At 36.6% G+C, this 21,449-nt stretch overlaps 3 protein-coding genes across 5 annotated transcripts; 1 reads left to right on the top strand and 2 right to left on the bottom strand.

The window, feature by feature from the left end:
- Positions 1 to 127: 127 nt before the first annotated feature.
- On the top strand, positions 128 to 1,865 carry LOC127810775 (CEN-like protein 1). Its single transcript, XM_052350339.1, has 4 exons — positions 128 to 596; positions 688 to 749; positions 1,115 to 1,155; positions 1,253 to 1,865. The coding sequence occupies exons 1-4, from the start codon at positions 390 to 392 to the stop codon at positions 1,471 to 1,473; spliced, it is 531 nt and encodes a 176-aa protein (XP_052206299.1). The 5' UTR covers positions 128 to 389; the 3' UTR covers positions 1,474 to 1,865.
- A 3,569-nt stretch (positions 1,866 to 5,434) lies between these two features.
- On the bottom strand, positions 5,435 to 9,566 carry LOC127810739 (protein ROOT PRIMORDIUM DEFECTIVE 1). 3 transcript variants are annotated; one of them, XM_052350337.1, is made up of 2 exons: positions 7,561 to 9,566; positions 5,435 to 5,891 (listed from the first exon to the last, which is right to left on the bottom strand). In XM_052350337.1, exon 1 carries the CDS (start codon positions 9,462 to 9,464, stop codon positions 8,067 to 8,069), a length of 1,398 nt encoding a protein of 465 aa, XP_052206297.1. In that variant the 5' UTR covers positions 9,465 to 9,566; the 3' UTR covers positions 5,435 to 5,891; positions 7,561 to 8,066. The 3 variants fall into 3 exon arrangements, with proteins under 3 accessions (XP_052206297.1, XP_052206296.1, XP_052206295.1); XM_052350336.1 differs by having other exon boundaries at positions 5,435 to 5,993; XM_052350335.1 differs by having other exon boundaries at positions 5,435 to 6,104.
- A 4,708-nt stretch (positions 9,567 to 14,274) lies between these two features.
- LOC127795444 (homeobox-leucine zipper protein ANTHOCYANINLESS 2-like) lies at positions 14,275 to 20,125 on the bottom strand. The gene is made up of 9 exons (XM_052327117.1): positions 19,969 to 20,125; positions 19,234 to 19,454; positions 19,014 to 19,131; positions 18,227 to 18,919; positions 17,950 to 18,051; positions 17,663 to 17,875; positions 15,693 to 15,867; positions 15,238 to 15,602; positions 14,275 to 15,129 (listed from the first exon to the last, which is right to left on the bottom strand). The coding sequence occupies exons 2-9, from the start codon at positions 19,446 to 19,448 to the stop codon at positions 14,779 to 14,781; spliced, it is 2,232 nt and encodes a 743-aa protein (XP_052183077.1). The 5' UTR covers positions 19,449 to 19,454; positions 19,969 to 20,125; the 3' UTR covers positions 14,275 to 14,778.
- Positions 20,126 to 21,449: the final 1,324 nt, after the last annotated feature.

Raw genomic sequence — 21,449 nt, forward strand, 5'->3', positions numbered from 1 at the left:
ATTCTCATGCATGCAGCCAATAGGCGAAAGACATATATATTGGCATTGGCATAATAATAATGAATTAATTAGTATATACAAATTAAAACAGTAGTAATAGTTTCCCTTTTGAATCTGAAGAAAACGGCATATGCTTGAATGCTTTTCAAACATGTTTCCATATATGTTTGGAAAATCATTTGCCATTTCATGCCATGACCAAGCCCCTGCCCAATCTCCTCCTCCTCCTTTTATGCTTCTAATTATTTAAGCCAAGCCCTTAACGCCCGCCCCTTCCTAATTTCTTCTCTATAAAACCCCGCCTTAGCATTCTGCAACACCTCATTGCATTCATTTCCAAACCCTCTCTCTCTCTCTCTCTCTCTCTCTCTCTCTCTCTCTCTCTGTTGATGGCAAGGCTCAGCATTGAGCCCCTGGCTGTGGGGAGAGTCGTAGGAGAAGTAATTGATAGTTTCACTCCAAGTGTGAGAATGAAGGTCAGTTACAGTTCCAACAAGCAGCAGGTCTCCAATGGTCATGAGCTCATGCCTTCTCTCATCACGGCTAGGCCTCGAGTAGACGTTGGGGGTGAAGACTTGAGGACTGCTTATACACTGGTACTCATAATTTAACTCAACATTCTCTCCCTCTCAACTGCCTATATATCTGTGTGTGTGTAATTAACATTGGTGTGTTTTTGGTTTAAAGATCATGACGGACCCAGATGCTCCAAGCCCTAGTGATCCCTACCTCAGGGAGCATCTCCACTGGTTTGTTTCGTCAACCAACTTAACTATGTCGTACCCACAGAAACATTTTTACATAGTTTCTGCAAGTTAATTTGGTACAAATTAAATTTTTGCTATTTTTATGTATAGCATTATCCAAATTTTTATGTACATGGAAAACCGATATTATTTATACACTTCTATTTTCCGTTAATGTTGTATAGGATATGGGAAAATAGAAAAACCCGTTGAAAGCACAATTGCAAAATTTTAGTGCCATTATGTAACACTTTTTAAACGAAAAATGCATATATACAAAGACTGCATATATACATATATATATACACATTGTAATATCTTTGGAACCCTAAATTAATGTACCCAAAAAGACTCTTTGTATGTTTCAGGATGGTCACAGACATTCCTGGTACCACTGATGCTTCCTTCGGTGAGTTTGTTTGTTAATTCATAGTAATTCTGAGCTTCAAACAATAACTACATACATACATGCATGTATACGTATTCAAATGGGTAATTAATTACAGGAAGAGAGATAGTGAGCTACGAGACGCCAAAGCCGTTGATCGGAATCCACCGATACGTGTTCATCCTGTTCAAGCAGAGAGCGAGACAAACGGTGAAGGAACCGCCGGCTTCCAGAGACCATTTCAACACCAGGAAATTCTCTGAAGACAATGGCCTCGGCCTGCCTGTTGCTGCTGTTTATTTCAATGCGCAGAGAGAAACCGCTGCGAGAAGACGATGAGAAAAGAAAGAAAGTTCAGACGAAGCAAGCAGCTGGGATCGATCGATTTCGTTTTCATGCAGATGCATGCATCTCCCATGCATGGAGAGTAGAAGTCTTCATCTGAAAGGGAGCATATATAAAATATCTGATTGTTCAAAGATTGTGGCAGTCTCTATGGTGTGATACTACGTACCGTATTACTAGCTATGATGTGATTGGATTTGGCGTCCTTTCACTTCTTTAAGGATATTTTCTTTCACAGTACTTGTGATAAATAGTGAACTATAAATTTTATATCGAAGAGAAAAGTACACAAGATTAGAGTAATTCGTAGTTATGAAAAGTACACAAGATTAGAGTAATTCATATATAACTACGAGAAGTAACGATTGCTGTATTACTTTAATTAAGTGCCATCCTTATATGAATTTTGCACGAGATTAGACTTATTAATTTTACCCTCTGGAAGGGGTCACTATAATTTTTTTGGGTTTGGTTGACTCTAATTTTTTAACCAAAAAGTATATACAAATGAGTGCGATTTTGTTCACCCTTTAACGGGTAACCATTACCCTTAGTATTTTGAAGGTGAAAAATAACAAAACGACAATCAAATAACAGACCAACCGTTTCATTATTTTTTACCCTCAAAAGCGTGATGATCACCCAGTTAAGGGGTGAACAAAATCACACTCTATACGAAGTGCATAATAGTCTTTTACCCGTATGTTATGTACTATTTACTGAGGAGTGAATTCCAGGATTTGCAGGTGGCGTACCACACTTTTCATAGGGTCAATTTTAAGGATCTTTATTGGTAGGGATGCACCTCATTTAGGTATCACGGCCTACAGCAATCTACTACACACACACACACACATATATATATATATAACTCATTTCCTAATTCATCCTGGCTTGCTTAATCAACAAAATTTCAAATTAGTCACTAAATTGAACATATACTTGGATATTCCACGACTTTAATTTAAAAAAAAAAGGCTCAAAACAATTGTGAGTTAGTGTCTTCATTTAATGTTTATAAAGATTTAAATTGATTTGTTAACTAGTGATGGAATTTAATTTTAATTATCTTGTTTTAAGTATTTATTTTATTATTAATTTTATTGTACACCATTTATTTTTATTTCTTAATATTTTTTTCATCAATCTACTTTTAATTATTCTGTTTACCGATTTGTTTTCGTTGGTAATTCCTTCCTCCATGAAACATAAATTGTACCTGCCTACTACCATTTCAATGTCTTTTTAGAAGTTTTAGGATAAAACTGTTCTTAGAAGATCTCTATTGGAAGTTTCCCATATGAAAATCGACTAATATAAACATCTATTTACAAGAAAATAAACATCAATGAAAGATGCACAAACACACCATACTCCAAGCATGAGAAACCAGCTAGATGGAGTTTTAGACTCATATCATGTCATGGCCTCATGGGGAGGGGAGGGAGAGGGGAGTTTTGAAGTGCATAGCAACAGAGTATCAAATTAGTCCCAGATTTAACAATTAAAGGAAATGCATAATCGACTACAACAGATGCTGCAACTGAAACAAAAGCAATATGCATCAACAAAACTAAGGTAAGAATTAATCTCCCTAACAACAAAATGAAGGAAACTTGCGAACATGATATTTTATGCTCTAGATCCTAATGTCTAACCATCTTTCCTTTGCACTAACAAATTTAAATTCAAGAAAGTGGTACTGTATGGAGCAAAATATTAAAGTATAAGCACGGGAGAACTAGAAGACACCCGATCCGGATGCCAAATCCTTTGCAGCATTGAGGAGAAAACAAGTTAGGGGCCTTGGAAAGAAGACAAGGGTAACATGAAGACAAAAGGGGCAAAAGCAACTAAAATCGGCAGTAGACACCTGACAGAGGAAGAGTTTTGAAGTTTGATGCTTCAATTTATTGAGCCTGCTCTGTTATTTGCAGTAACAGCCATCGCTGGAGATGCTGGGCCTGGCAATGGATGATGATCATTGATCAACAGATCATAATACCGGACAAGTCTTGTGGTTGAAGAAGGAATGGGGTATAAACAGCTTTAAAGCAAATGTAAATTACAATAAAAATAAAATGGAGGAGAATCAAAAGAGACCGAAAGTGAAGTCAAAAGTTAAGTATCTGGGAAAGAGGAGACCATTTTATATTATTTCACGTCTATCAACCATCAGGGGGATATTGAAAAAGACGTCCAACGAAATATTTGAAATAAAGTATTAAATGAAAAAGCAGAAGAAGAAGAAGAAGAAAAGGTGAAGTTCCCAAGACATGCGGATAGAAAATAATAGTGTAATGAAGCGAAAATATAGCATACCAGTTGGTGATTATGTTAGTTATGGTGATCAAGTCTTGGCCCATTGCTTGGGTCGGTTAAATAATTCTTGTTTGTCAGTCATTTTTATTTATAATCTTATATTTTATAAGATCCTTATTATTCATATTATATCTAAGTGATACAGGAGTAGATTCTTTGTTTATTGGTGTTTTGATTTTTTTTATTTATTTAGTTATGGTTAGCATTTAAGTTCTTAGGTTTTGGAAAAAAATTTAGTATGTTAGTTTTAATTAGTCATGTGACTAGTATTGTCACTTTTAAAATAGATGGATTCCTTTGTGATCGATCATGGACTAGGATTTAATTATCACTATAACTCTAATATGAATAACCTTCTAAGACATGTTTTGTAGGCAATTATTTTACTCTAACCCAACTGTTGACGTTTTCTTAAACCCTGATTTTGAGATTTTCATTCCAGATTTGATCTTGTGCTACTTTGCTCAATTTTTGCATTTGTTTTTCCTGATTCTTCCTCTCACCGCACAGTAAGAGTCTCCACCAAGTTTTTGTTAATTTTCCTCCATCTTGCATTCCTCATAGAACTCTCATTGCTCCTCTTCTAACATGATGATATGCGGACAATCTCTCTCTCTCTCTCTCTCTCTCTCGTTGCATTTTGTCCACATATCATCATGTTAGAAGAGGAGCAATGAGAGTTCTATGAGGAGAGTGAATGGAATGCAAGATGGAGGAAAATTAACAAAAATTTGGTGGAGACTCTTCTAACATGATGATATGTGGACAAAAATGCAACGAGAGAGAGAGAGAGAGAGAGACATATGGCAGAACAAGAAATCACTTGCAAGTGGATGCTCCATGATATGTTCAAGGTACTCAAAAATAAATGATGATAGTAGTACATGACAAGAGCAATAATCATTAGCAAGGCGTGGCTTGGTTTAGAATAGATGTACGAAGAACAAGAGGAAAAGATACACAACGATGGAAATACTTTGACAAGGAAAAAAAAATAAAATAGAAGAAGAAACTGGGTATGGCAATCGTCTAAGAAATTGTGTGTCCAAGTGAGGAGAACAAAATGACTGATAATAATTCAAGGAGATTATAACGAGAGAAGCTTTTTTAAGTTGATTGATAGCCTAAATACAGTGTGTGTTAGATCTTCTATCTAATTATGACATCAGACATCATTTTAGGAGAGAAAGCACCCTCTAGACTTGTAGCATGTCCCCAGAATATTGATAGCATGTCCCATTTTGTAAGGGTTGGAGGAAGTTCGTATTTGTATGCAGCATTTCCCTCACTTTTTTGTAAAGAGAATGTTTTCACAACTCAACCCCATAATCTTCTACTCACAAAGAAGCTAACATTTTAGAATCAGATATATGAGAAATCTAGAAACAAACATAAACATCTCCAACTAGCTACAAAACAACAGAAATGTGTTTCTACATCAGCGTGCCAAAGCCAACCCTTCCATCCACCCTGTGACCAAAACAAGGCCCTGTTCTCATGGACAACCCTACTCATCAGGCTGTGTGATTGCTTGCCCATCCTAAAATTTCCTAATTCTAAATGACAAAAGATATAAAGAAAAAAACAACCAATACAGTTTCCATTAAATATCTGCTGCTGAAAGGCACAAGAATAGTGAGCAAATGACATACAAAACATGTTATTAGAAATATAATGCATCAATTATCTGTAAGTTTGAGTTACATTACAGAAAAAGTTGATGTGCACAAATTACATCATGCAGCCAGATATTAGTTCCCTTGACACAGCTTAAAAACAATAGGAAGTTCACATGCAGGGGGGAAAAAAAAAAAAAAACTGACCTTCAGCAGCTATTGTACATGCACTCTCCAAGTATATGGCACAGATCTCACCATCATCTGAGCAGGTTGATGAAGGTTCTAATCCACATTCCCCAAAAAGGATTCATGTTTACACAACATATTGTGTCCCTCAATTATTCTCCGACTGGCCTTTTTGCAACCGAGCATTAATTCGTGTTGCGAGCAGTTCAATGTCAACTACTGCCTGCCCTCAATAGGAAATCAGTACTAAAGAGTTAATTGCCGAAGAGGAGCTTCACCATGACCCTGAACAACCTGATATGTTAATACAATATAACCTGTCCCATATGCATGTGACCCTTAATGTAAATACAAGAAGTCTTGGTTTCAATGTCCAAATTCAAAACCCTGAAAGTGATAACCATGAAAATGTAGATATGAGTCAACAACTTTTGTGTACATAATTGGTTCAAGTTTAAAACCCTTTGAGTAGACAGTCACATACTTGTCATAGAACACCTGTGAATCAAATCTCAACAGATTAGTGAAGTTACTTCAGTTGTAATTTAGATAATTTACACGAAACATCATCTTACCAAAAAGGAAAAAAAAAAAAAAAAAGAAGTTTAAAATCCTAAGTTTTGTTTTTTAAAACTAATAAGTTCCTCAAGTGGGATGAAATCATTTACAAGTTCTCCAAGATTAAAATGTGAAGGGTAGTTGAAGTAAACAAAAACTTCTAAAATGAACTATAATAGGGGATTACCATTCAGAAGCACAGCAATTTCCCCAACCTAGCTGTTACTTAACCTAGTAGTCACTTACATATAGACAAATCAGCTCATTACTTACCTTTTTGAAATGGACTATGACCGAGGAGAGAGAATGGCCAATATCACCCTGTCTTTTGTTTGGGAGGGAGGGATACAGGAGGGTAGACATCCTAACCTAAAGAAGCCCAATTTATGCAGGGTTTCACAATCAAAGATGTTACGACCCTAGGATTTGCCTAGGGTCTAGGAAGGAATTTGGTAAGAACTAAAGGAAGATAGGGCAGATGGGAAGGAAAGAACAGAACGGACAGAATTGAGGAAGAAGAGAGAAAGACGGAATAGAGAACTAGGAGAATTGGGAGAGGGAAAATGAGAGAATTCAAATCATTCATTAAGCTAGCTTCCTCTAACTACTCAAGCCTATTTATAGGCTTACAATTGAAGATGCTAACAATAACAGAAAATGCAACTAATAAGGAAAACACATGACATATATTGCTAATATATTCTTGGGGTCGTGACAAGGGGTATTATAGGGACAAAGTTGTAATTAGTTACATTGTTGGTTAGGAAATGCTGTTAGTTCTGTTGTAGTGCACATGGGTGCTGTTCCTAGACTCTACTTCCAGTTGAACGGCCTATAAATAGGCCTTAGTATGTAGAGAAATGTATGATGAAGAATATAGTAAATTCATATTTTCCCTCCTTACTTTCTCATTCTTCCTTGTTCTCCCTCATTTCTCTTGATTTATGCTCTATATCTCCCTCCAATTCTTCTCCGTTTCTCTCTCAAATTCTTCCCAATTCCTTCCTAGACCCTAGCTAAACCCTAGGGTCATGACATTGGGTATCAAAGATAACAACATAAAGCAGTAATACTTTTTTGACTAGTGTAATTCAGTGTATCTGGCCAGACACCTGAAAATCTACTACTAAAATAATTAGTACCTAAATCAGTTTGTTCCAAGATTTCATATAGCCAGCCACTGACATAAACAAGATATTTAAGATTGATAAAATGGCTCAGCTGGTCTAAAATCAAACCAACTTATTTGAATTAACTCTGGTAAAAAAAATACCTCTATATTAGTTTTTCATTAACCACTCTTGATTAATTGCATGCAAAATGAAAAACTGAAGGCAGAATATACTGCTTCATTTTATTGATTATATGCTGAACTAAATGGCATGAGTTAACTTACATAAATATACAGGAAGCATCCTGAAGCAAAGAATTCTTCACGTTTCAGCAATTCATGCAAAAACTCCAACTTTCTTGTATCAGCAGAAGTTACTGTCATTCTTGCTCCGGAATGATGGATGGAAGAAATTTTTGCTACTCCACTGGATGCAACTTCAGGTCATCAATAACGAAACTAGATCAACTTGAGGTATCAAAGCTTCTCCTTTAATAATATCTCATAAGTATCCAAACACGACACCAGATTGCTTCTCCACTTATGATAGACTACTAATAAATTCTTTACAGAGATGACACTCATATGTACATGCCAGCCTTAAATCATCAACCAGTCAGAATCCACTAATAAACCTCAATATTTAGATGCTGAAGTGAGCAACATTCACCCAGCCAATGTATTTTCCATGTTTGCTAGGAATTGAAAGACATTTACACTTTGAAGCAAAAGGATAAAAAAAATAACTAGAACTAAAAAAATCTCATAATGACCCGAGGAGAAATCTCTCCTCAGTCACTCAATAAGTGAGTAGCACCTACCTCCAAATCTCCCCCATTATCATTGTCCTCATCCGTATAATCAGAGTCAGCTTCACAATCTAAATCTGACTGCACGTCATCTTCCTCCTCCCTACAATGTCTAGCATTATCTCTTTTTATGCTCCTCATTTCATCATCTTCTCCACCCCTTCTATAACTAACCAGTTCCCTATCCAAACGAACCTTTCTAGGACTCAACAAAATTAACTCAGCTAGCTTTCTCCTTGCCAAATACAAATCATTTGGTTCTATCAACTCCCCCTTTTTATAAGCCTCTCTAAGGAAAACTGTGTGAAGCTTCCCCTGATTACCCCTGGTTGATATATAAAATATCCCCTGATGTTGAAGAAGGAAATCCTTAAGCTTCTTTGGCAAATGCATTGCGCACCGGAAATGTGCAATCCTCTCCAAAGTAATCTTCTTTTCCACAGTCAATGACAACAATTCATGAATCGTCGCAACTGCCCTTTTCTCCAAACGCTTCTGCGCCTCAAACGATCTCATATCATAACCCGAAATATCATCATAAGGCGACCAGTATGGCAGCCGCTGCCATTTCCACACAGCAATCTTATAATACTTCCCAATCTTAAACCCGGGTGGGAAATTCACAATAAATGAAAACCTAATATCTTCATCATTAATTCCCTTCTCTCTATACTCTTTCTCCCTAAGTCTCTCTATAGCACAAGCAGACAGTTTTGGGTCTCTCTCCACAACCTCGATGTACTTATTCCCAGTTTCCTTACCATCAAACAATCGGAAATATTGCGGGTATTTAGGAATTACCGAGAACTCAAAATCATCCGGAAGCCCAAAATCCTTTCTGGCAATCCGAACGTGTTCGAGTCGAAGACTGCCGGTATTCGACAACATTAGCAGTTTCCGAAGCCGGGTCACGGCGTCAGGGACTTGCGCGAGAAGGGATTCCTTCTCCTGCTCAATCTGGCGCTGGGCTTTCCGGGTGAGCCTGCAATAAAGAATTCTCTGAACCGGGTGCTCGAAAATCTCGAAAACGTGAGGGAATTTGAGGATGAAATGGCCGGCTTCGAATTGCTTGAAGCCTAGACGGCGAGAAAGGGGGTCGAGTCGAGAGATGGAGATGATGGAACTGGGTTGGGCGAGAATTAGGTCTTGAAATTTGAGAACCTTTCGCATTTTCTTCTCGACTTCCATGTAGTTGTCGTAGCCGTGATCTCGGACTCTCTGCTGCTTCTTGGGGATGGAGGTTGATTGGGACATGGATCTGGTTGGGGAGAACGGATTGGTGGGTTTGGTTTGAAGCGTTTCCTGAATCAGTGAGCCGATTTTGAAGATTATGCCCTTCATTTTAGACGGCTTTGAGGAGTGTACAACGGACATGGGCATGTATCCCTGAAGGGTTTAGGGTTTTGGAGAGAATAGATGATTTGGTAAAGAAAGGAAAGGGAAGATGGAATTGGCGTAAATTCGTGAAATGTTGTGGAGGGTATCGAAATTTTATTTAGTTGTGGGTGGATAGTGCGATTTAATAAAGCTTGTGATTAGGCCGGCCCGGGTTCCGTCCGTCCAGGCGCTTCCTAGTTCGTTCCCGCCCGCATTCCTAATATAAAATCATAATTTTAGATTCTAACCAGTGGTTAACTCGTGTGATACGTGGCAGAATTTAATTTAAAAATAAAAAAATAAATTTATTAGTTTAAATAATTTTAACAGAATTAATAATTATATTTTTTTAATATTTAATTAATATTAAATATTAATTATTTAATATTCACATAATAATATATTAAAAATTTCATAATTAATATTGAAAACTCGTGTATTTAAAATTTATTATTATTTTTTCAATAATTAGTACATATTATTTCAAAATAATTGAAAGATTTAAATTATTAATGCAATATATAAGCACTCCCGCCCGGATATCCCCAACCACTAGGACTACCCGAACGGGAGTGCCTACGGAAGGAAAAAGAATGAGACAAAACCAAAAACCACCCTAGTATGCATACACAAAAATAAGAACAGCGGAAACGAAACTAAACACATGTATACACTACGAGTACCCCGTTATCATAGCAGTCACATGATAAATAAATAAATACAGACTCCTGTGTCGACATACACCAGACTTGAGGAAAGACCTGGCACAATACAAAATAATGGAGTAACTCATACTCAAACATCAGAGTTGACAGGGAATGACGGGACTGTCTGTACACCATACCGACTTTACCGCTAAACACTGACTCCCTTGCCATGGTCCACACTACCACTACGTGGAATGATAGAAAAATAAGGTGAGTTCAGAGACTCAGCAAGTATAAGAAACGAAAGGCTGAAGGCTGCACAAAGCCAATAAACTTCTCCCAGAATACCACAATAGTATAGCATAATAAAAGCACATACCGGTCCTTGGGGCCCACATAAAACACTTAGCACCCAAGTCTCATACCAACCTGTCGCTGCCTTAGACAGTAACAAATACCTCCAGCATCCTATGCGCGTCATCCCGGGTCGGTACTCCCGCCACCCGTCCATGTCGGTACTCCCAACACCCGAGCCAGAGGCTCCCTCGGAACGGTACTCCCGTCCGAGAACTAAATACTACCAGTAACCATGCAATGCACATAACAATGCAATGGCGTAGTGAGCATCAACGTGATACACTGGCGCCCCATACATCCAGGCATCAGACTATGCTTCGCCCACATAGTAAACCACACACGATGCATATGCCGGTGCCGGATGCAACCTGACCAAACTAGAATGTCCGTGTCCAAGCATACTCAATAAATGAATATCTCAACATGTAACTCGTACCCATGTACATATCAAATCATGAACAGTAATATAATAAATCTAAACGTGCAGTGGATCACATACTGGTAGAGTTAGTCAGTAGTGTCCGACACCGATCAACGGCCAGAGAGTAGGAGTGTTCACCCAACGGTCCACTTCAGGGCCGTACAATAGTCTACCCCAACGTCACTAACAACCGACCCCTGCCCTACTGCTCTATAGCTCTAACCGAACCATAAATAAATCCGATAAAATCATAAATAACCCGTACGTCTAGAAACCTAGTCCCCAAGCTGGGTCAGCATCATTCCCAAAAGGAGTGGAGGTGGTACAAACCCCCATAGGCTCACAACGAATAAAATTATAGAAGTCTTGGATTTAATTTAAATTAAATTAAATTAATAATAATTTAATAATTAATGCTAGGTGCCGAATTAGAGTAAGGGAGAGAATAAAATATAGGAAATCACGGGGTCTTTCACGGGAACTAAAAATCATGAGGAGAGGGCTAGGGGCTTGCCTTTACACAGCTGTTTCTTGCATTTCTTACAGTCCCGCTGCGAAGTAAAACGTTTAATAGCGATTAATAAAACCCTGTCTCGCATTAATTAAACCTAACTGTGTAATATAAATAATTTAACCGTCTAAAATTTCACGTAGGCACACTGTAAATAAAATCCCAATAAGTCTCATATTTATTTTAAATTAAATAACGCCAATAACATCCTCAATTTATATATATAATTAATACGCGATACCGAAACGAGTTAAAGGAAGATAAGGGGTTCATAAAATGAAAGGAGGTCGCAAAGGTAAAGGAAGCTTGTCTCGTTTAAGCTAATTACAGCGTTCTCACGCTTGAACACCACCAAATTAATACACGCTGTAAATTAATATACACTCTCAAAATTAATAAAATTAGACCCAAAATAAAATTTCAACTATATAGAATGTTTAATATAAAATTATTTACTTACCTGGTTAATTAAATCACGATTAAACATAATTTAATCTTCACCCTTGCGCGCTGCTTCTTCTTCATTTTCTTTCCTCAATTTCCTTTCTGTTTCTTTCCCAATTTCTCCCGATTTCTGTTGCAATTTGAGGCTTTAAAAGCAAGGGAAATGGGACCACCAGCGACTACCGCGTGGCAGCCTCAATGCACCCACCGCCTTGCCCAAGTTTTAGCTGAAAAATCAGCCAAAATCCTACAACATGCGCGCACACCAGCAGGGGCTCGAACCCGCGACGTCACCCAGCACACGTGCACTTGCAACCGCCCGCGCTAGCCAACTGCTTTAACCATATGGTGCTTTCAATTAAATTTAAAGTGACTTTCAGTTACTTTCGCAAATCACACTTCAGCACCCACTATTTCCATTAATTGCACATACACCCGATCTTCTATTTCCTTTTTATTTCACTTACACCCTGACATTTCTGGAAATTCCACTCAGTTAATTTATTTTCCTATTTCATAAATACCCCAAATTAAATTAATTAAACCTAAATTTCATATTTCCTCAAAATTACATGATTAAATATTTTTCTTAATTCTCTAAATACCCAAATAATTTAATATTTCCTTTTTAACCCACAAATATTCAATAATCACCACAAATACAATAATTAATAATTATCAATCATTTTCAAATAATTTAATTTCTTATTTTCCTCAAAACCACATAAATAAATACTTCCTCTTAAATTACCAAATATTCAATAATGTTCTCAAACACCAATTGGACTAATTATTATTTATTTTCAAATTTTGGGATATTATACAATAAGTACTAAATGCAAATAATTAATGCAAGTTTTGGGGGAGATTTTATTACTATTTATTATTTCAAAGTAATTAAAAGATTTAAATTATTAATGCAAATTACAAATTATAAATTATTAATGCAATAAGTATTAATTATAAATCATTAATGTAAGTTTTGGGGGGAAATTTCTTTTTTCAACACTATCTTACTTTTATATATATAAAGATAAAGATTATTTGGTTGGAACAAAATATTAAAAATTAAAAAATTGAGTTTTAAATGAATATTTTAATCATATTAGTTTCTTTAATTCTGTCAAACTAAAAGACTATAAACAAAATTAATAAATTAATTTAACTGTTAGGTATTATTCTACAAAATATAAAGATTTCAATTCCCCAGCCCAGCCCCAGAAAAAGAAAAAAAAAAAAAGATTTCAATCAAGAAACCATTTTTCATATACTTCTGGGTGCTTGCTTTTTAATTTAAAATTTTCACTAAAAGAATAAAAATAAAAATCTACACTCAAGTGCATGAAAAATTTATTTCGTATTTTATATGTAAAATATTTTTATAAATGTAAAAATAATTGTGTAAAAAAATTATTAAAGTATATTTTTATCTTATTTTTATAAAATATATTCTATATAAAAAATTAAATATTATAAAATTTAGAAACTTTATGTGTTATTTATTATATTATTTAAATACATACCTATTTTTTATGCATTCAAATATTTGAACTTCCACGGTGCCTAAGAATGTTAGAAAAAATCACCAAGTACGTTTTAAGTTAAATTTTCTTATAAAGACATGTTTTATCTACCAATATGATATCTAATTATCAAGTTAGTACTCAAAAAAAATAAAATAAATAATATTAAATCTCTGCAAGTCAAATATATTTATCTAAAAGATCTTAGATAAAATTATTGATTGAGATTTTTAGAATTCAATGGAAATCTTTTAGCCATGGATTTTTTAACTGTTAATTGAGGATCTAACAAGACATGTGACACACTATAATAAAGTCTTCTTAAAAGAAGTTTTAGGAGTATATTTATATTTATATCCCTAACAATTATTTATTGGATATTAGAATAGATTTAATTTTTTTTTTAAAATAACATTTATATTTTAGAATATAAATAACAATTCACCTGCACAATCATCAATTAAAATTTATTTAAAAAACAAAAACTAAATTACAATCACTAAACAATATACAACTTTGAATTTTTTAATTTCTTTTTTCTTACACGTAATATGCACGTGTATTGCACACATATTGCACCCTTTGAAATTGATTTTTCATTTAAAATTTTTTATTTATTATTTGCACAAATATCGCACATACACTGCCCCTCTTGAAATTGATTTTTCCATTTATTTTTTTTTTACTTTTTTATTTACACAAACATGTATGTATTGCACGTAAACTGCCCGTGTATAGCACGGTCAGCTGTCTAGCATATATAATTCATTATTAAAAAGCTAAAGTTATGGACAATATCATACAGATCAAATATAATTCTGCGACTTTTGGATTTCTGTTATATCTTATAGCCGTTGTGCAAGTTTATGTTGTCTTGGCATTTCAAACATAACAACAGTTTTGAGCACAATGAAGCAAACATGGCATATTGACATATATCTCACTTAAAACCAAGCAAAACTATGCATCTTCAAATTAAGCCAGAATGACCAAACCTATAGTTTTTGCCTGTAAGCTGTAAGCGAGTCAAGAAAGAAGACAGACCTACGCATATATCATTCAACATCAAGCAAGCAGAAACCACCCGCAAACCAAAAAAGAAACAAAATTGCTCTCTTGAGAGTTTTATTCTCTTCTCAATTCTCATGGGTCGACTGAGTCAAAACTAAGCCATGACCCTTTGCCGGTTCGAGCCCAAAAAACACTAGCCAAACTGAACTTTCTAGCTCCCGGCAAGGGCTCACCAGTCACCAGGTTCCTTCTTGACTCAACCCCCACAATTCATCTCATCTATATTAAGTTTGATGTCAAGCTCTATGCCCCATTGTCCAGTCTTCTCCTATACATGTATACCGTCCAATATGCTTTTCAAAAAAACAAAAAATTAGTATCATTACCATTCGCCACTGCAATGCTAATAGCAGTGAAGAGCGGCTTTGATCCTCTGTACTGTGCGCAAGAGAAGGCCCTTCACGCTGTCAACAGACTCCATTGAGATCTTGGCTGTAGGAGGGTGTCTATCAACCAGTATCTGGAACCCTACAGTCAGCAGTGACCCACCCTCAACTGGGACTAAATTGTCCGTGCTGTTCCCGTGCTTGTAGTAGGGGACTACTGCAAATCCCGATGGAAGGAGAGCTACAGAAGAAGAATCCCCTCTGCTCATAACCAGCTGCATTGCAGCTATATCAACTGCTGCATACACCACAATGGAGCCCGATGCATCTGTTTGTGTCTCTTGCAACATCAGCGTGGCGTTCTCGTGCTGGTTCATATTAGCAGTCAGCAAAGGCACGCAAAAGAAAGAATTCACAAGAAGAAGGGAAAAGTAAATAAGAAATTGGTAGGTTCAGAGTAAATGACGATTACTCACAGTAGCACGAAGAAGAGAGACACAGTTGCCATGATCCTGGCCCTCAGCAATGAAGACCGTCTGTTGTGCCAGCCTGCCATTAGACAACTCATCCCAGTTGCCCCTCATTTGTTCATCTCTCAAGTAATTAAAGACATGTTGGTGGGGTAATGGCATCCAAACAGAGGTCGTGGCGCTCAACACAAGCCCAGATGGCTTGCCAGGGTTATCCGTGCTAGTCCTTATCAGGATCCTCGTGTCTTCGCCAACATTTCCACCTTCGACCAGCTGCCACAAGTGCACAGTCGCACAAACCCCAGAACAGAAACTGCGGGTCATTCGTTGGGCCAACTTAACCACGCTTCTCCTACCAGCTGGAGTAACTCCTGCTTGACATGGAACTGTATTAGAACTCAACTAGATTTATCATCTCAGAAAATAATACAAAATCTAAAGAGAGAAGACTTAAGGTTAACCTTGGTGGCCCTCAGTAGAGATGGTAGGGGACACGAGGTTTGCCAACCGCTGGGATTGCCTCTGCAGCATGGCAAGCCATCTTTGTGCACCAAAGCCCTGCCCGGAGCTTAGCAATGGACGGTAGAGTTGATGAACAACGTTCTCATCATATTCTGTGTGTTCAACCCACGTAACCTGCAATGCACTTGAGAATTACTCTATGTTTGTATGCCACTTCTATTAATTGCAATCTATAATGCAACAACAATCCTTTATCAATTACTTGCAAGAAAAGAAAACACGAGACACATAGAGTTTGTGTCCAGGTGGAAAAAAAATCAATTAGACGGGTCTTAGATTAAGCTAAAGGGAGCTTTTTCACTACTGGTTTATAGGCAAAATCCACTTCCAGGAATTTTCAAACAGCTCATTTGCACAATTTCTGTTTAATGCAAACTGCAAGCATATTTTATTGAGAGAGAGACCTAAGAACGTAAATGAAAACAAGATACTGGAAAACAAAGGAATCCACAAAATCAGGGCTGCTCGAAAATATTGCACAATAGAAGCACATGGAAATACAAACTGTGAAGTCAACCATTAAAAAAGGTGATGGTACCTAGAAGAAAATAGGAACCATACACGCTTCCCATTCAACAAGAAACTAGATGCATTGAGGAAACTGAAGAATGGCAATTCTCATGGCCGCCTTTTATTGAAAAAATGAGCACAGAGGTTAAAAGAATACAATGTATTAGAAAAATATGACTACATCAAGGTAACAGCTGGGCAAAGTAGAACAGCAGCATTAGAAACTTTTTCTTTACAACAATCGATGAAAAACCTAGAACTTTCACCTTTGAAAAAAATTAACCCAAAAAGAAAAATGCAATTAAAGAGTTGAATATCATTATGATGTGCAATATTCAGAAAAACGGAAAGGATTATCAACATGTAAAGGGGAGAGGTTCATGGTTCATTGGTTGGATTATTGAACTGGGATGTATTTTTATAAAATAAAATAAATATATTGATTAAAATTAAGATATAAAAATTTTAAAAAAATAAATTTTGTCACATAAGGCTTAATAGATTTAAAAGTGTAATAAGTAACATTAATTATCCCACTATTAAAAAAATTATACAATAATACCAACACAAATTTATGATGAAAGTAAAATATAAGTCATGATCAAATATGTAGATTACAAATAAAAAATTATAACCAAAAATTATTTATATATTAACAAAATGATAGATGGAATTCAAAAAGTAGGTACATCAATTCCTTTCAGATATCTCAAATTCCTATTATATTTTCTAATATTTAAACATAAAATAAAAATAAAAGGAAAAAGTAAAAATTAAAAAAAAAAATCTTGACCGGTTCAGGCGGTTCACCGGTCTAACCACAATTCTTGTAAAAAAAAACAGGCCGATTTTTTGACAAGCAGTTTTTTGGCATGAACCGGACCAGTTTTCTTGCCTGTTCCCAGTTCAACCAGTCTGACTAGCCAATCTGGTCCAATTCTCAAAACATTGATGACATGAATATCCTCAGTTTGCTCATCCAAGAATCAGTAATTACCTTAACAAACCCTAGCTTTGAAATTAGCATGCTATAATAAATCAATTCTACATGCACATCCCCATCAATAATATCCACACAAGGTTCAAACTTCAAACTTCAGATACTTGCTTTTGAAAAGTTGTGTCGAGAGAAACCCTCTCCAATATATATATTGCAATTTGACATCATAAACAAATTCAAGTCTAGAAAGCATAAGTCAAGGAGGTTGCAAAGTCCAATAATCCATGACTTCACCTTGGTGCATTGAATAAGCAACATCAAAATTGAGTCACAAGAACCACTTTATTGTAGACTCAAATGGGAAATATCCAAAACAGATAACTTCACCAAAATTAAGGAAAGTAGTAAAAGATTGCATGTAAAGGTTAGAAACCGGACAACATATTGTGTTAGTGTTACCTTGGAAAAGCCATTTGACATATCCTGCACAAAGCAACCAGAAGGAAGCCTCCTGCAAGGCATAAACGGGTTCCCATCTCGAACTTCTTGGATACTGTCAACAGATACATCGACCACAGCCCACACCCCCTCCGCATGCTTCTTGCAGAACCGAAGAAACCTCATATGGCGAACAGGGACCAAGGGTGAAAGAGCTTGAAACTCTGCTTCCATCTGCAGTGTGCATATTTTAAGATTTGTATCAAGGAAAAGAAGACAGAAAAAGAAAGTTGAGAAAATAAAAATACCAATTGGATATCACAATTTCTTGATGCAGCTGCGCCACTGAAAATCATGTCAAGAGTAGATGCCCTTCCAATCATGCATGGGAACATATCGACCCATTGGTTCTACAAAAATCATGGCATTTTAGATAGTAAAAATCAGTTTTTTCCACCTCACTAGCAGTACAGTAAAACAAGAATTAACTTCCAAAGATAAATTAGTAAATAAAAAATGTTTCTTAAAATAGAGGAAGATAGAAAGGAAAAGGAGGATAAGATATGGAAGGATTAAGTTGCTTACCACATCCATCAATATATTGACAAGAGCTGAGCTATTAATGATCACAGTACCAGTCGCCCTCGTAGCCTCAGTTACAAACCCACTGAGTTTCGTTCCGAAACAAGGAGGACAGATCCTCCTGTACTCCTGTTGGTTCAACACTTCCTTCTGTCCATCTGCGCTGACCCAGAGAGGATCATCAATCTGAACCAATTTGTCTAGTTCATCCATTGCATTCAATGCAAGCTCGGCGAGGATCGATTTTTCGTCAGGTATATCAGTGCCTGCCATACCTACCATTCGTGTTGTTGACACAACCGGCATTGCAGGAAAAGCATTCAAGTTTCCACTTCCAGAATCAAGTCCCAAAGAAAATGTGGTGTCCGGTGAACTTAAAACATCAAATCCAGTTCTTCCTACAGCAAGTTCCAAGCTAGAGTTTGGCAATGGAAGAGGGAAAGGGCCCACTGATGACGATGTTGGGTTCCCCAAGAATTTGTTTGCTTGGAGATGTAACTGAGTCAGTTCATCCCTTAATCTAGCATTCTCAGACCTGAGATGGAGTTCCTCAATAGGCACGTCGTCTGGAGGTGTTGGGCAACCACAATTGACGCAGATTGAGTTCCTCAGGGCATTATTGAGTCTAAGATTCTCCATCTGGAGTGCCTCATTTTGTCGTTTAAGATAATTGTTCTCCTGACGTCCTGCTTGCGTCTGATTGATTAAATTGGATAACTTCAGTTCCAAAACCAGAAAGAATATTTAACATTCAAAATAACGGGAAACAAGTATGCCAAAACAAAAATACCTTCACTTGGGATCGTCGATTCTGGAACCAAAATTTAACCTTATTGCTCTCCAACCCCAGCCTACTACCAAGTTCCAATCTTTGTTTTTCGTCCGGATGATGATCATCCTTGAAGTAACTATCGAAACGAAGAGGAAATAACTGCCTTAGAAAATCTTTCAACATAATTCACCAATGAAGATAAAAGTAATAACAGTATGCAAACTTCTCGAAAATTTACGCTTCAAGTTCCTGAATTTGATATGGAGTGTGCCGCTGGTATTTCTTTATCCTCCTTCGCTGATTTGTGCCGGTTGCATCCTGATTGTCACCTGATGCTCCTTCCCCGTTCTCACTGCCAGGCCTAATCTCCTGCCCGTCTTCTCTGATCACTAATGCCATCATACTAGGGTCAATTCCCCCCGGTTGAACCATCTCATTACGCCCTTCTATCATGGGTTTCTGCTCAAAACAATGCCAACCACAAACAACAAATTAAGACAAGAGAACACAAACAAAATTATTCATTTGTATTAATGCGTGTTTGTAATTAGAGGGATGAGGCCTACAAGAGCAACAGGGAAAGGTGGGAATTGAAAACAGGCTGGCCGGCAACCGGTTGAGTGAGCAGTGGTGCCCGAGCCATTGCGGCAGTTGACAAGGCGGCGTAAGCACCATCAACCACCAGTCTTGCCTTCCCACAACCAGCAGCGCCGCCGCCAATGAAAACCCCAACCCCAAGATTCATTTATCAACAAGGAGCAAAAACACCTCTTCTTGACTTTTTCCCCTCTCCTTAGGAATTTCTAAAGGCTTTCAAAATTGGCGATTAGGGTTTTTCTCTCCCATTCATCTCCCCTACTTGACATCCCCAGAGCTTTACAGATTAATATACCAAAGCAGCGAACAATTCAAGCCCTTACAGCATTGCCCCAACTGGTAAAAAGGTGTAAAATAGGCTGATCTCCCTACTTACCAACCAGAAGCCACAAAATTTAAGAACGACCAGAGGATGGTACAAGACGACCAAAACCCTTATTGCTGCTTGATAATTCTCCCTCCGCCTCCAGTTTCCCTCATTTCTCCTCCGAAAGTAATAATTATTATAATAATAATAATAATAATAAGATATAATTGTCTACTATTTTATTATTATTATTATTATTATTATTATTATTAAAATATTAGAAAATCATATTTTTGTATTTTTTAATCACCGTTAGTGGGTATCAGTAACTATCGCACATATAAATATATATATAGAAAACAAACCATGGTAGCTTTTCAAGATATCTAACGAAGTACAATAACTACGTACACTCCCAAATCAGAGAAAAAGATCCAGTTGACTCTATCTCTCCCTCTCTCTGACAAAATCGACCCTATCCCAGAACAAAGTTAACCTTTTTAATTTTGACAGCAAAAGTGAGAAAGATTTGTGGACCTTTCTTTACCTCCGCTCTCTATCTCTTGTCTCGTTTCCAGTAGTGTTGGGATCTGCAGATAAATAAAAACAGGACCTGTGATATCCGGTTTTATGAATAAAAAAATGGTGCTTTGCAAATTTAAAGCCGACTCACAGCAGACTCCGATATCGCGCGCTGGGTTTTGATTTGATTGTTATTCGAACCCTTTCAAATCACCCAGAAAAATGAGCCGTGCGCTTCTTGAGAATCACTGAACGGCCTCAATGGCTGCCGTGCATCTTATTCCTGAAATCTCAAGACTGTAAAATGGATTTCGAAAATGAGAAGAGGAAAGAGAGGGAGAGAGAGTGAGCGATTCTGCGAAATGGAGAGAGAGCGAGAGGCGAGAGCAAGAGCGAGAGAGAGAAACACATGGAGTGTTAATATATATAGGAGGGAGAGAGAGAGAGAGAGAGAGAGAGGAGAGAGCCCTAAAATACGGTGTTCGAAAAGTCCGCCCACGTTTTTTCCCCTGACTCGTGCGCTCTCGCACGTGTGAGACACTCTACTGACCTCGTGCTGAGTGTTCTCTTGACACGTCATCATTAATATACATTAATCCAAATGAAATTCATCATTTTTTTTTAATTTATCTATACATAGATTTTAAAAGCAAAAAAACTAAAACTTTGGATGCACTGCAAAACAAATGATAGCTTCATTCATTCACTTTAGTTTTATTTATTTGGTTAACTTGGAGAAAAATTATTAACATTAAAATAAATTAACGTACCATCTTTATTATACAAACGATATTAAACAAGACGATAGTACATAATTAATGTATATTTAAAATGTCTGCATTTCTCTTATGACTATTACAATTTAATTTATATGAAATTCAACAAATAAAGTTATGATGCACTACATAACAAATCATAGCTTCATTTATTCGATGAACTTTAAGAAAAATCATTGACATTAAAGTACATCATCACACCATATTTATTATACAAACAACATTAAACGACACGAGTGCATGGTCAATATA

This window comes from Diospyros lotus, chromosome 1, assembly GCF_014633365.1.
Source record: "Diospyros lotus cultivar Yz01 chromosome 1, ASM1463336v1, whole genome shotgun sequence".
NCBI lineage: Eukaryota > Viridiplantae > Streptophyta > Magnoliopsida > Ericales > Ebenaceae > Diospyros > Diospyros lotus.

Coding starts and splice junctions, on each gene's coding strand:
- LOC127795444 (XM_052327117.1), bottom strand. CDS start 19,448: ATGATAGAAGGGCGTAATGAGATGGTTCAACCGGGGGGAATTGACCCT. Junction 18,920..19,013: donor ATCGACGATCCCAAGTGAAG/GTATTTTTGTTT, acceptor TTAATCAATCAG/ACGCAAGCAGGACGTCAGGA. Junction 17,876..17,949: donor GAAATTGTGATATCCAATTG/GTATTTTTATTT, acceptor TGCACACTGCAG/ATGGAAGCAGAGTTTCAAGC.
- LOC127810775 (XM_052350339.1), top strand. CDS start 390: ATGGCAAGGCTCAGCATTGAGCCCCTGGCTGTGGGGAGAGTCGTAGGA. Junction 597..687: donor TGAGGACTGCTTATACACTG/GTACTCATAATT, acceptor TTTGGTTTAAAG/ATCATGACGGACCCAGATGC. Junction 750..1,114: donor CTCAGGGAGCATCTCCACTG/GTTTGTTTCGTC, acceptor TGTATGTTTCAG/GATGGTCACAGACATTCCTG.
- LOC127810739 (XM_052350337.1), bottom strand. CDS start 9,464: ATGCCCATGTCCGTTGTACACTCCTCAAAGCCGTCTAAAATGAAGGGC.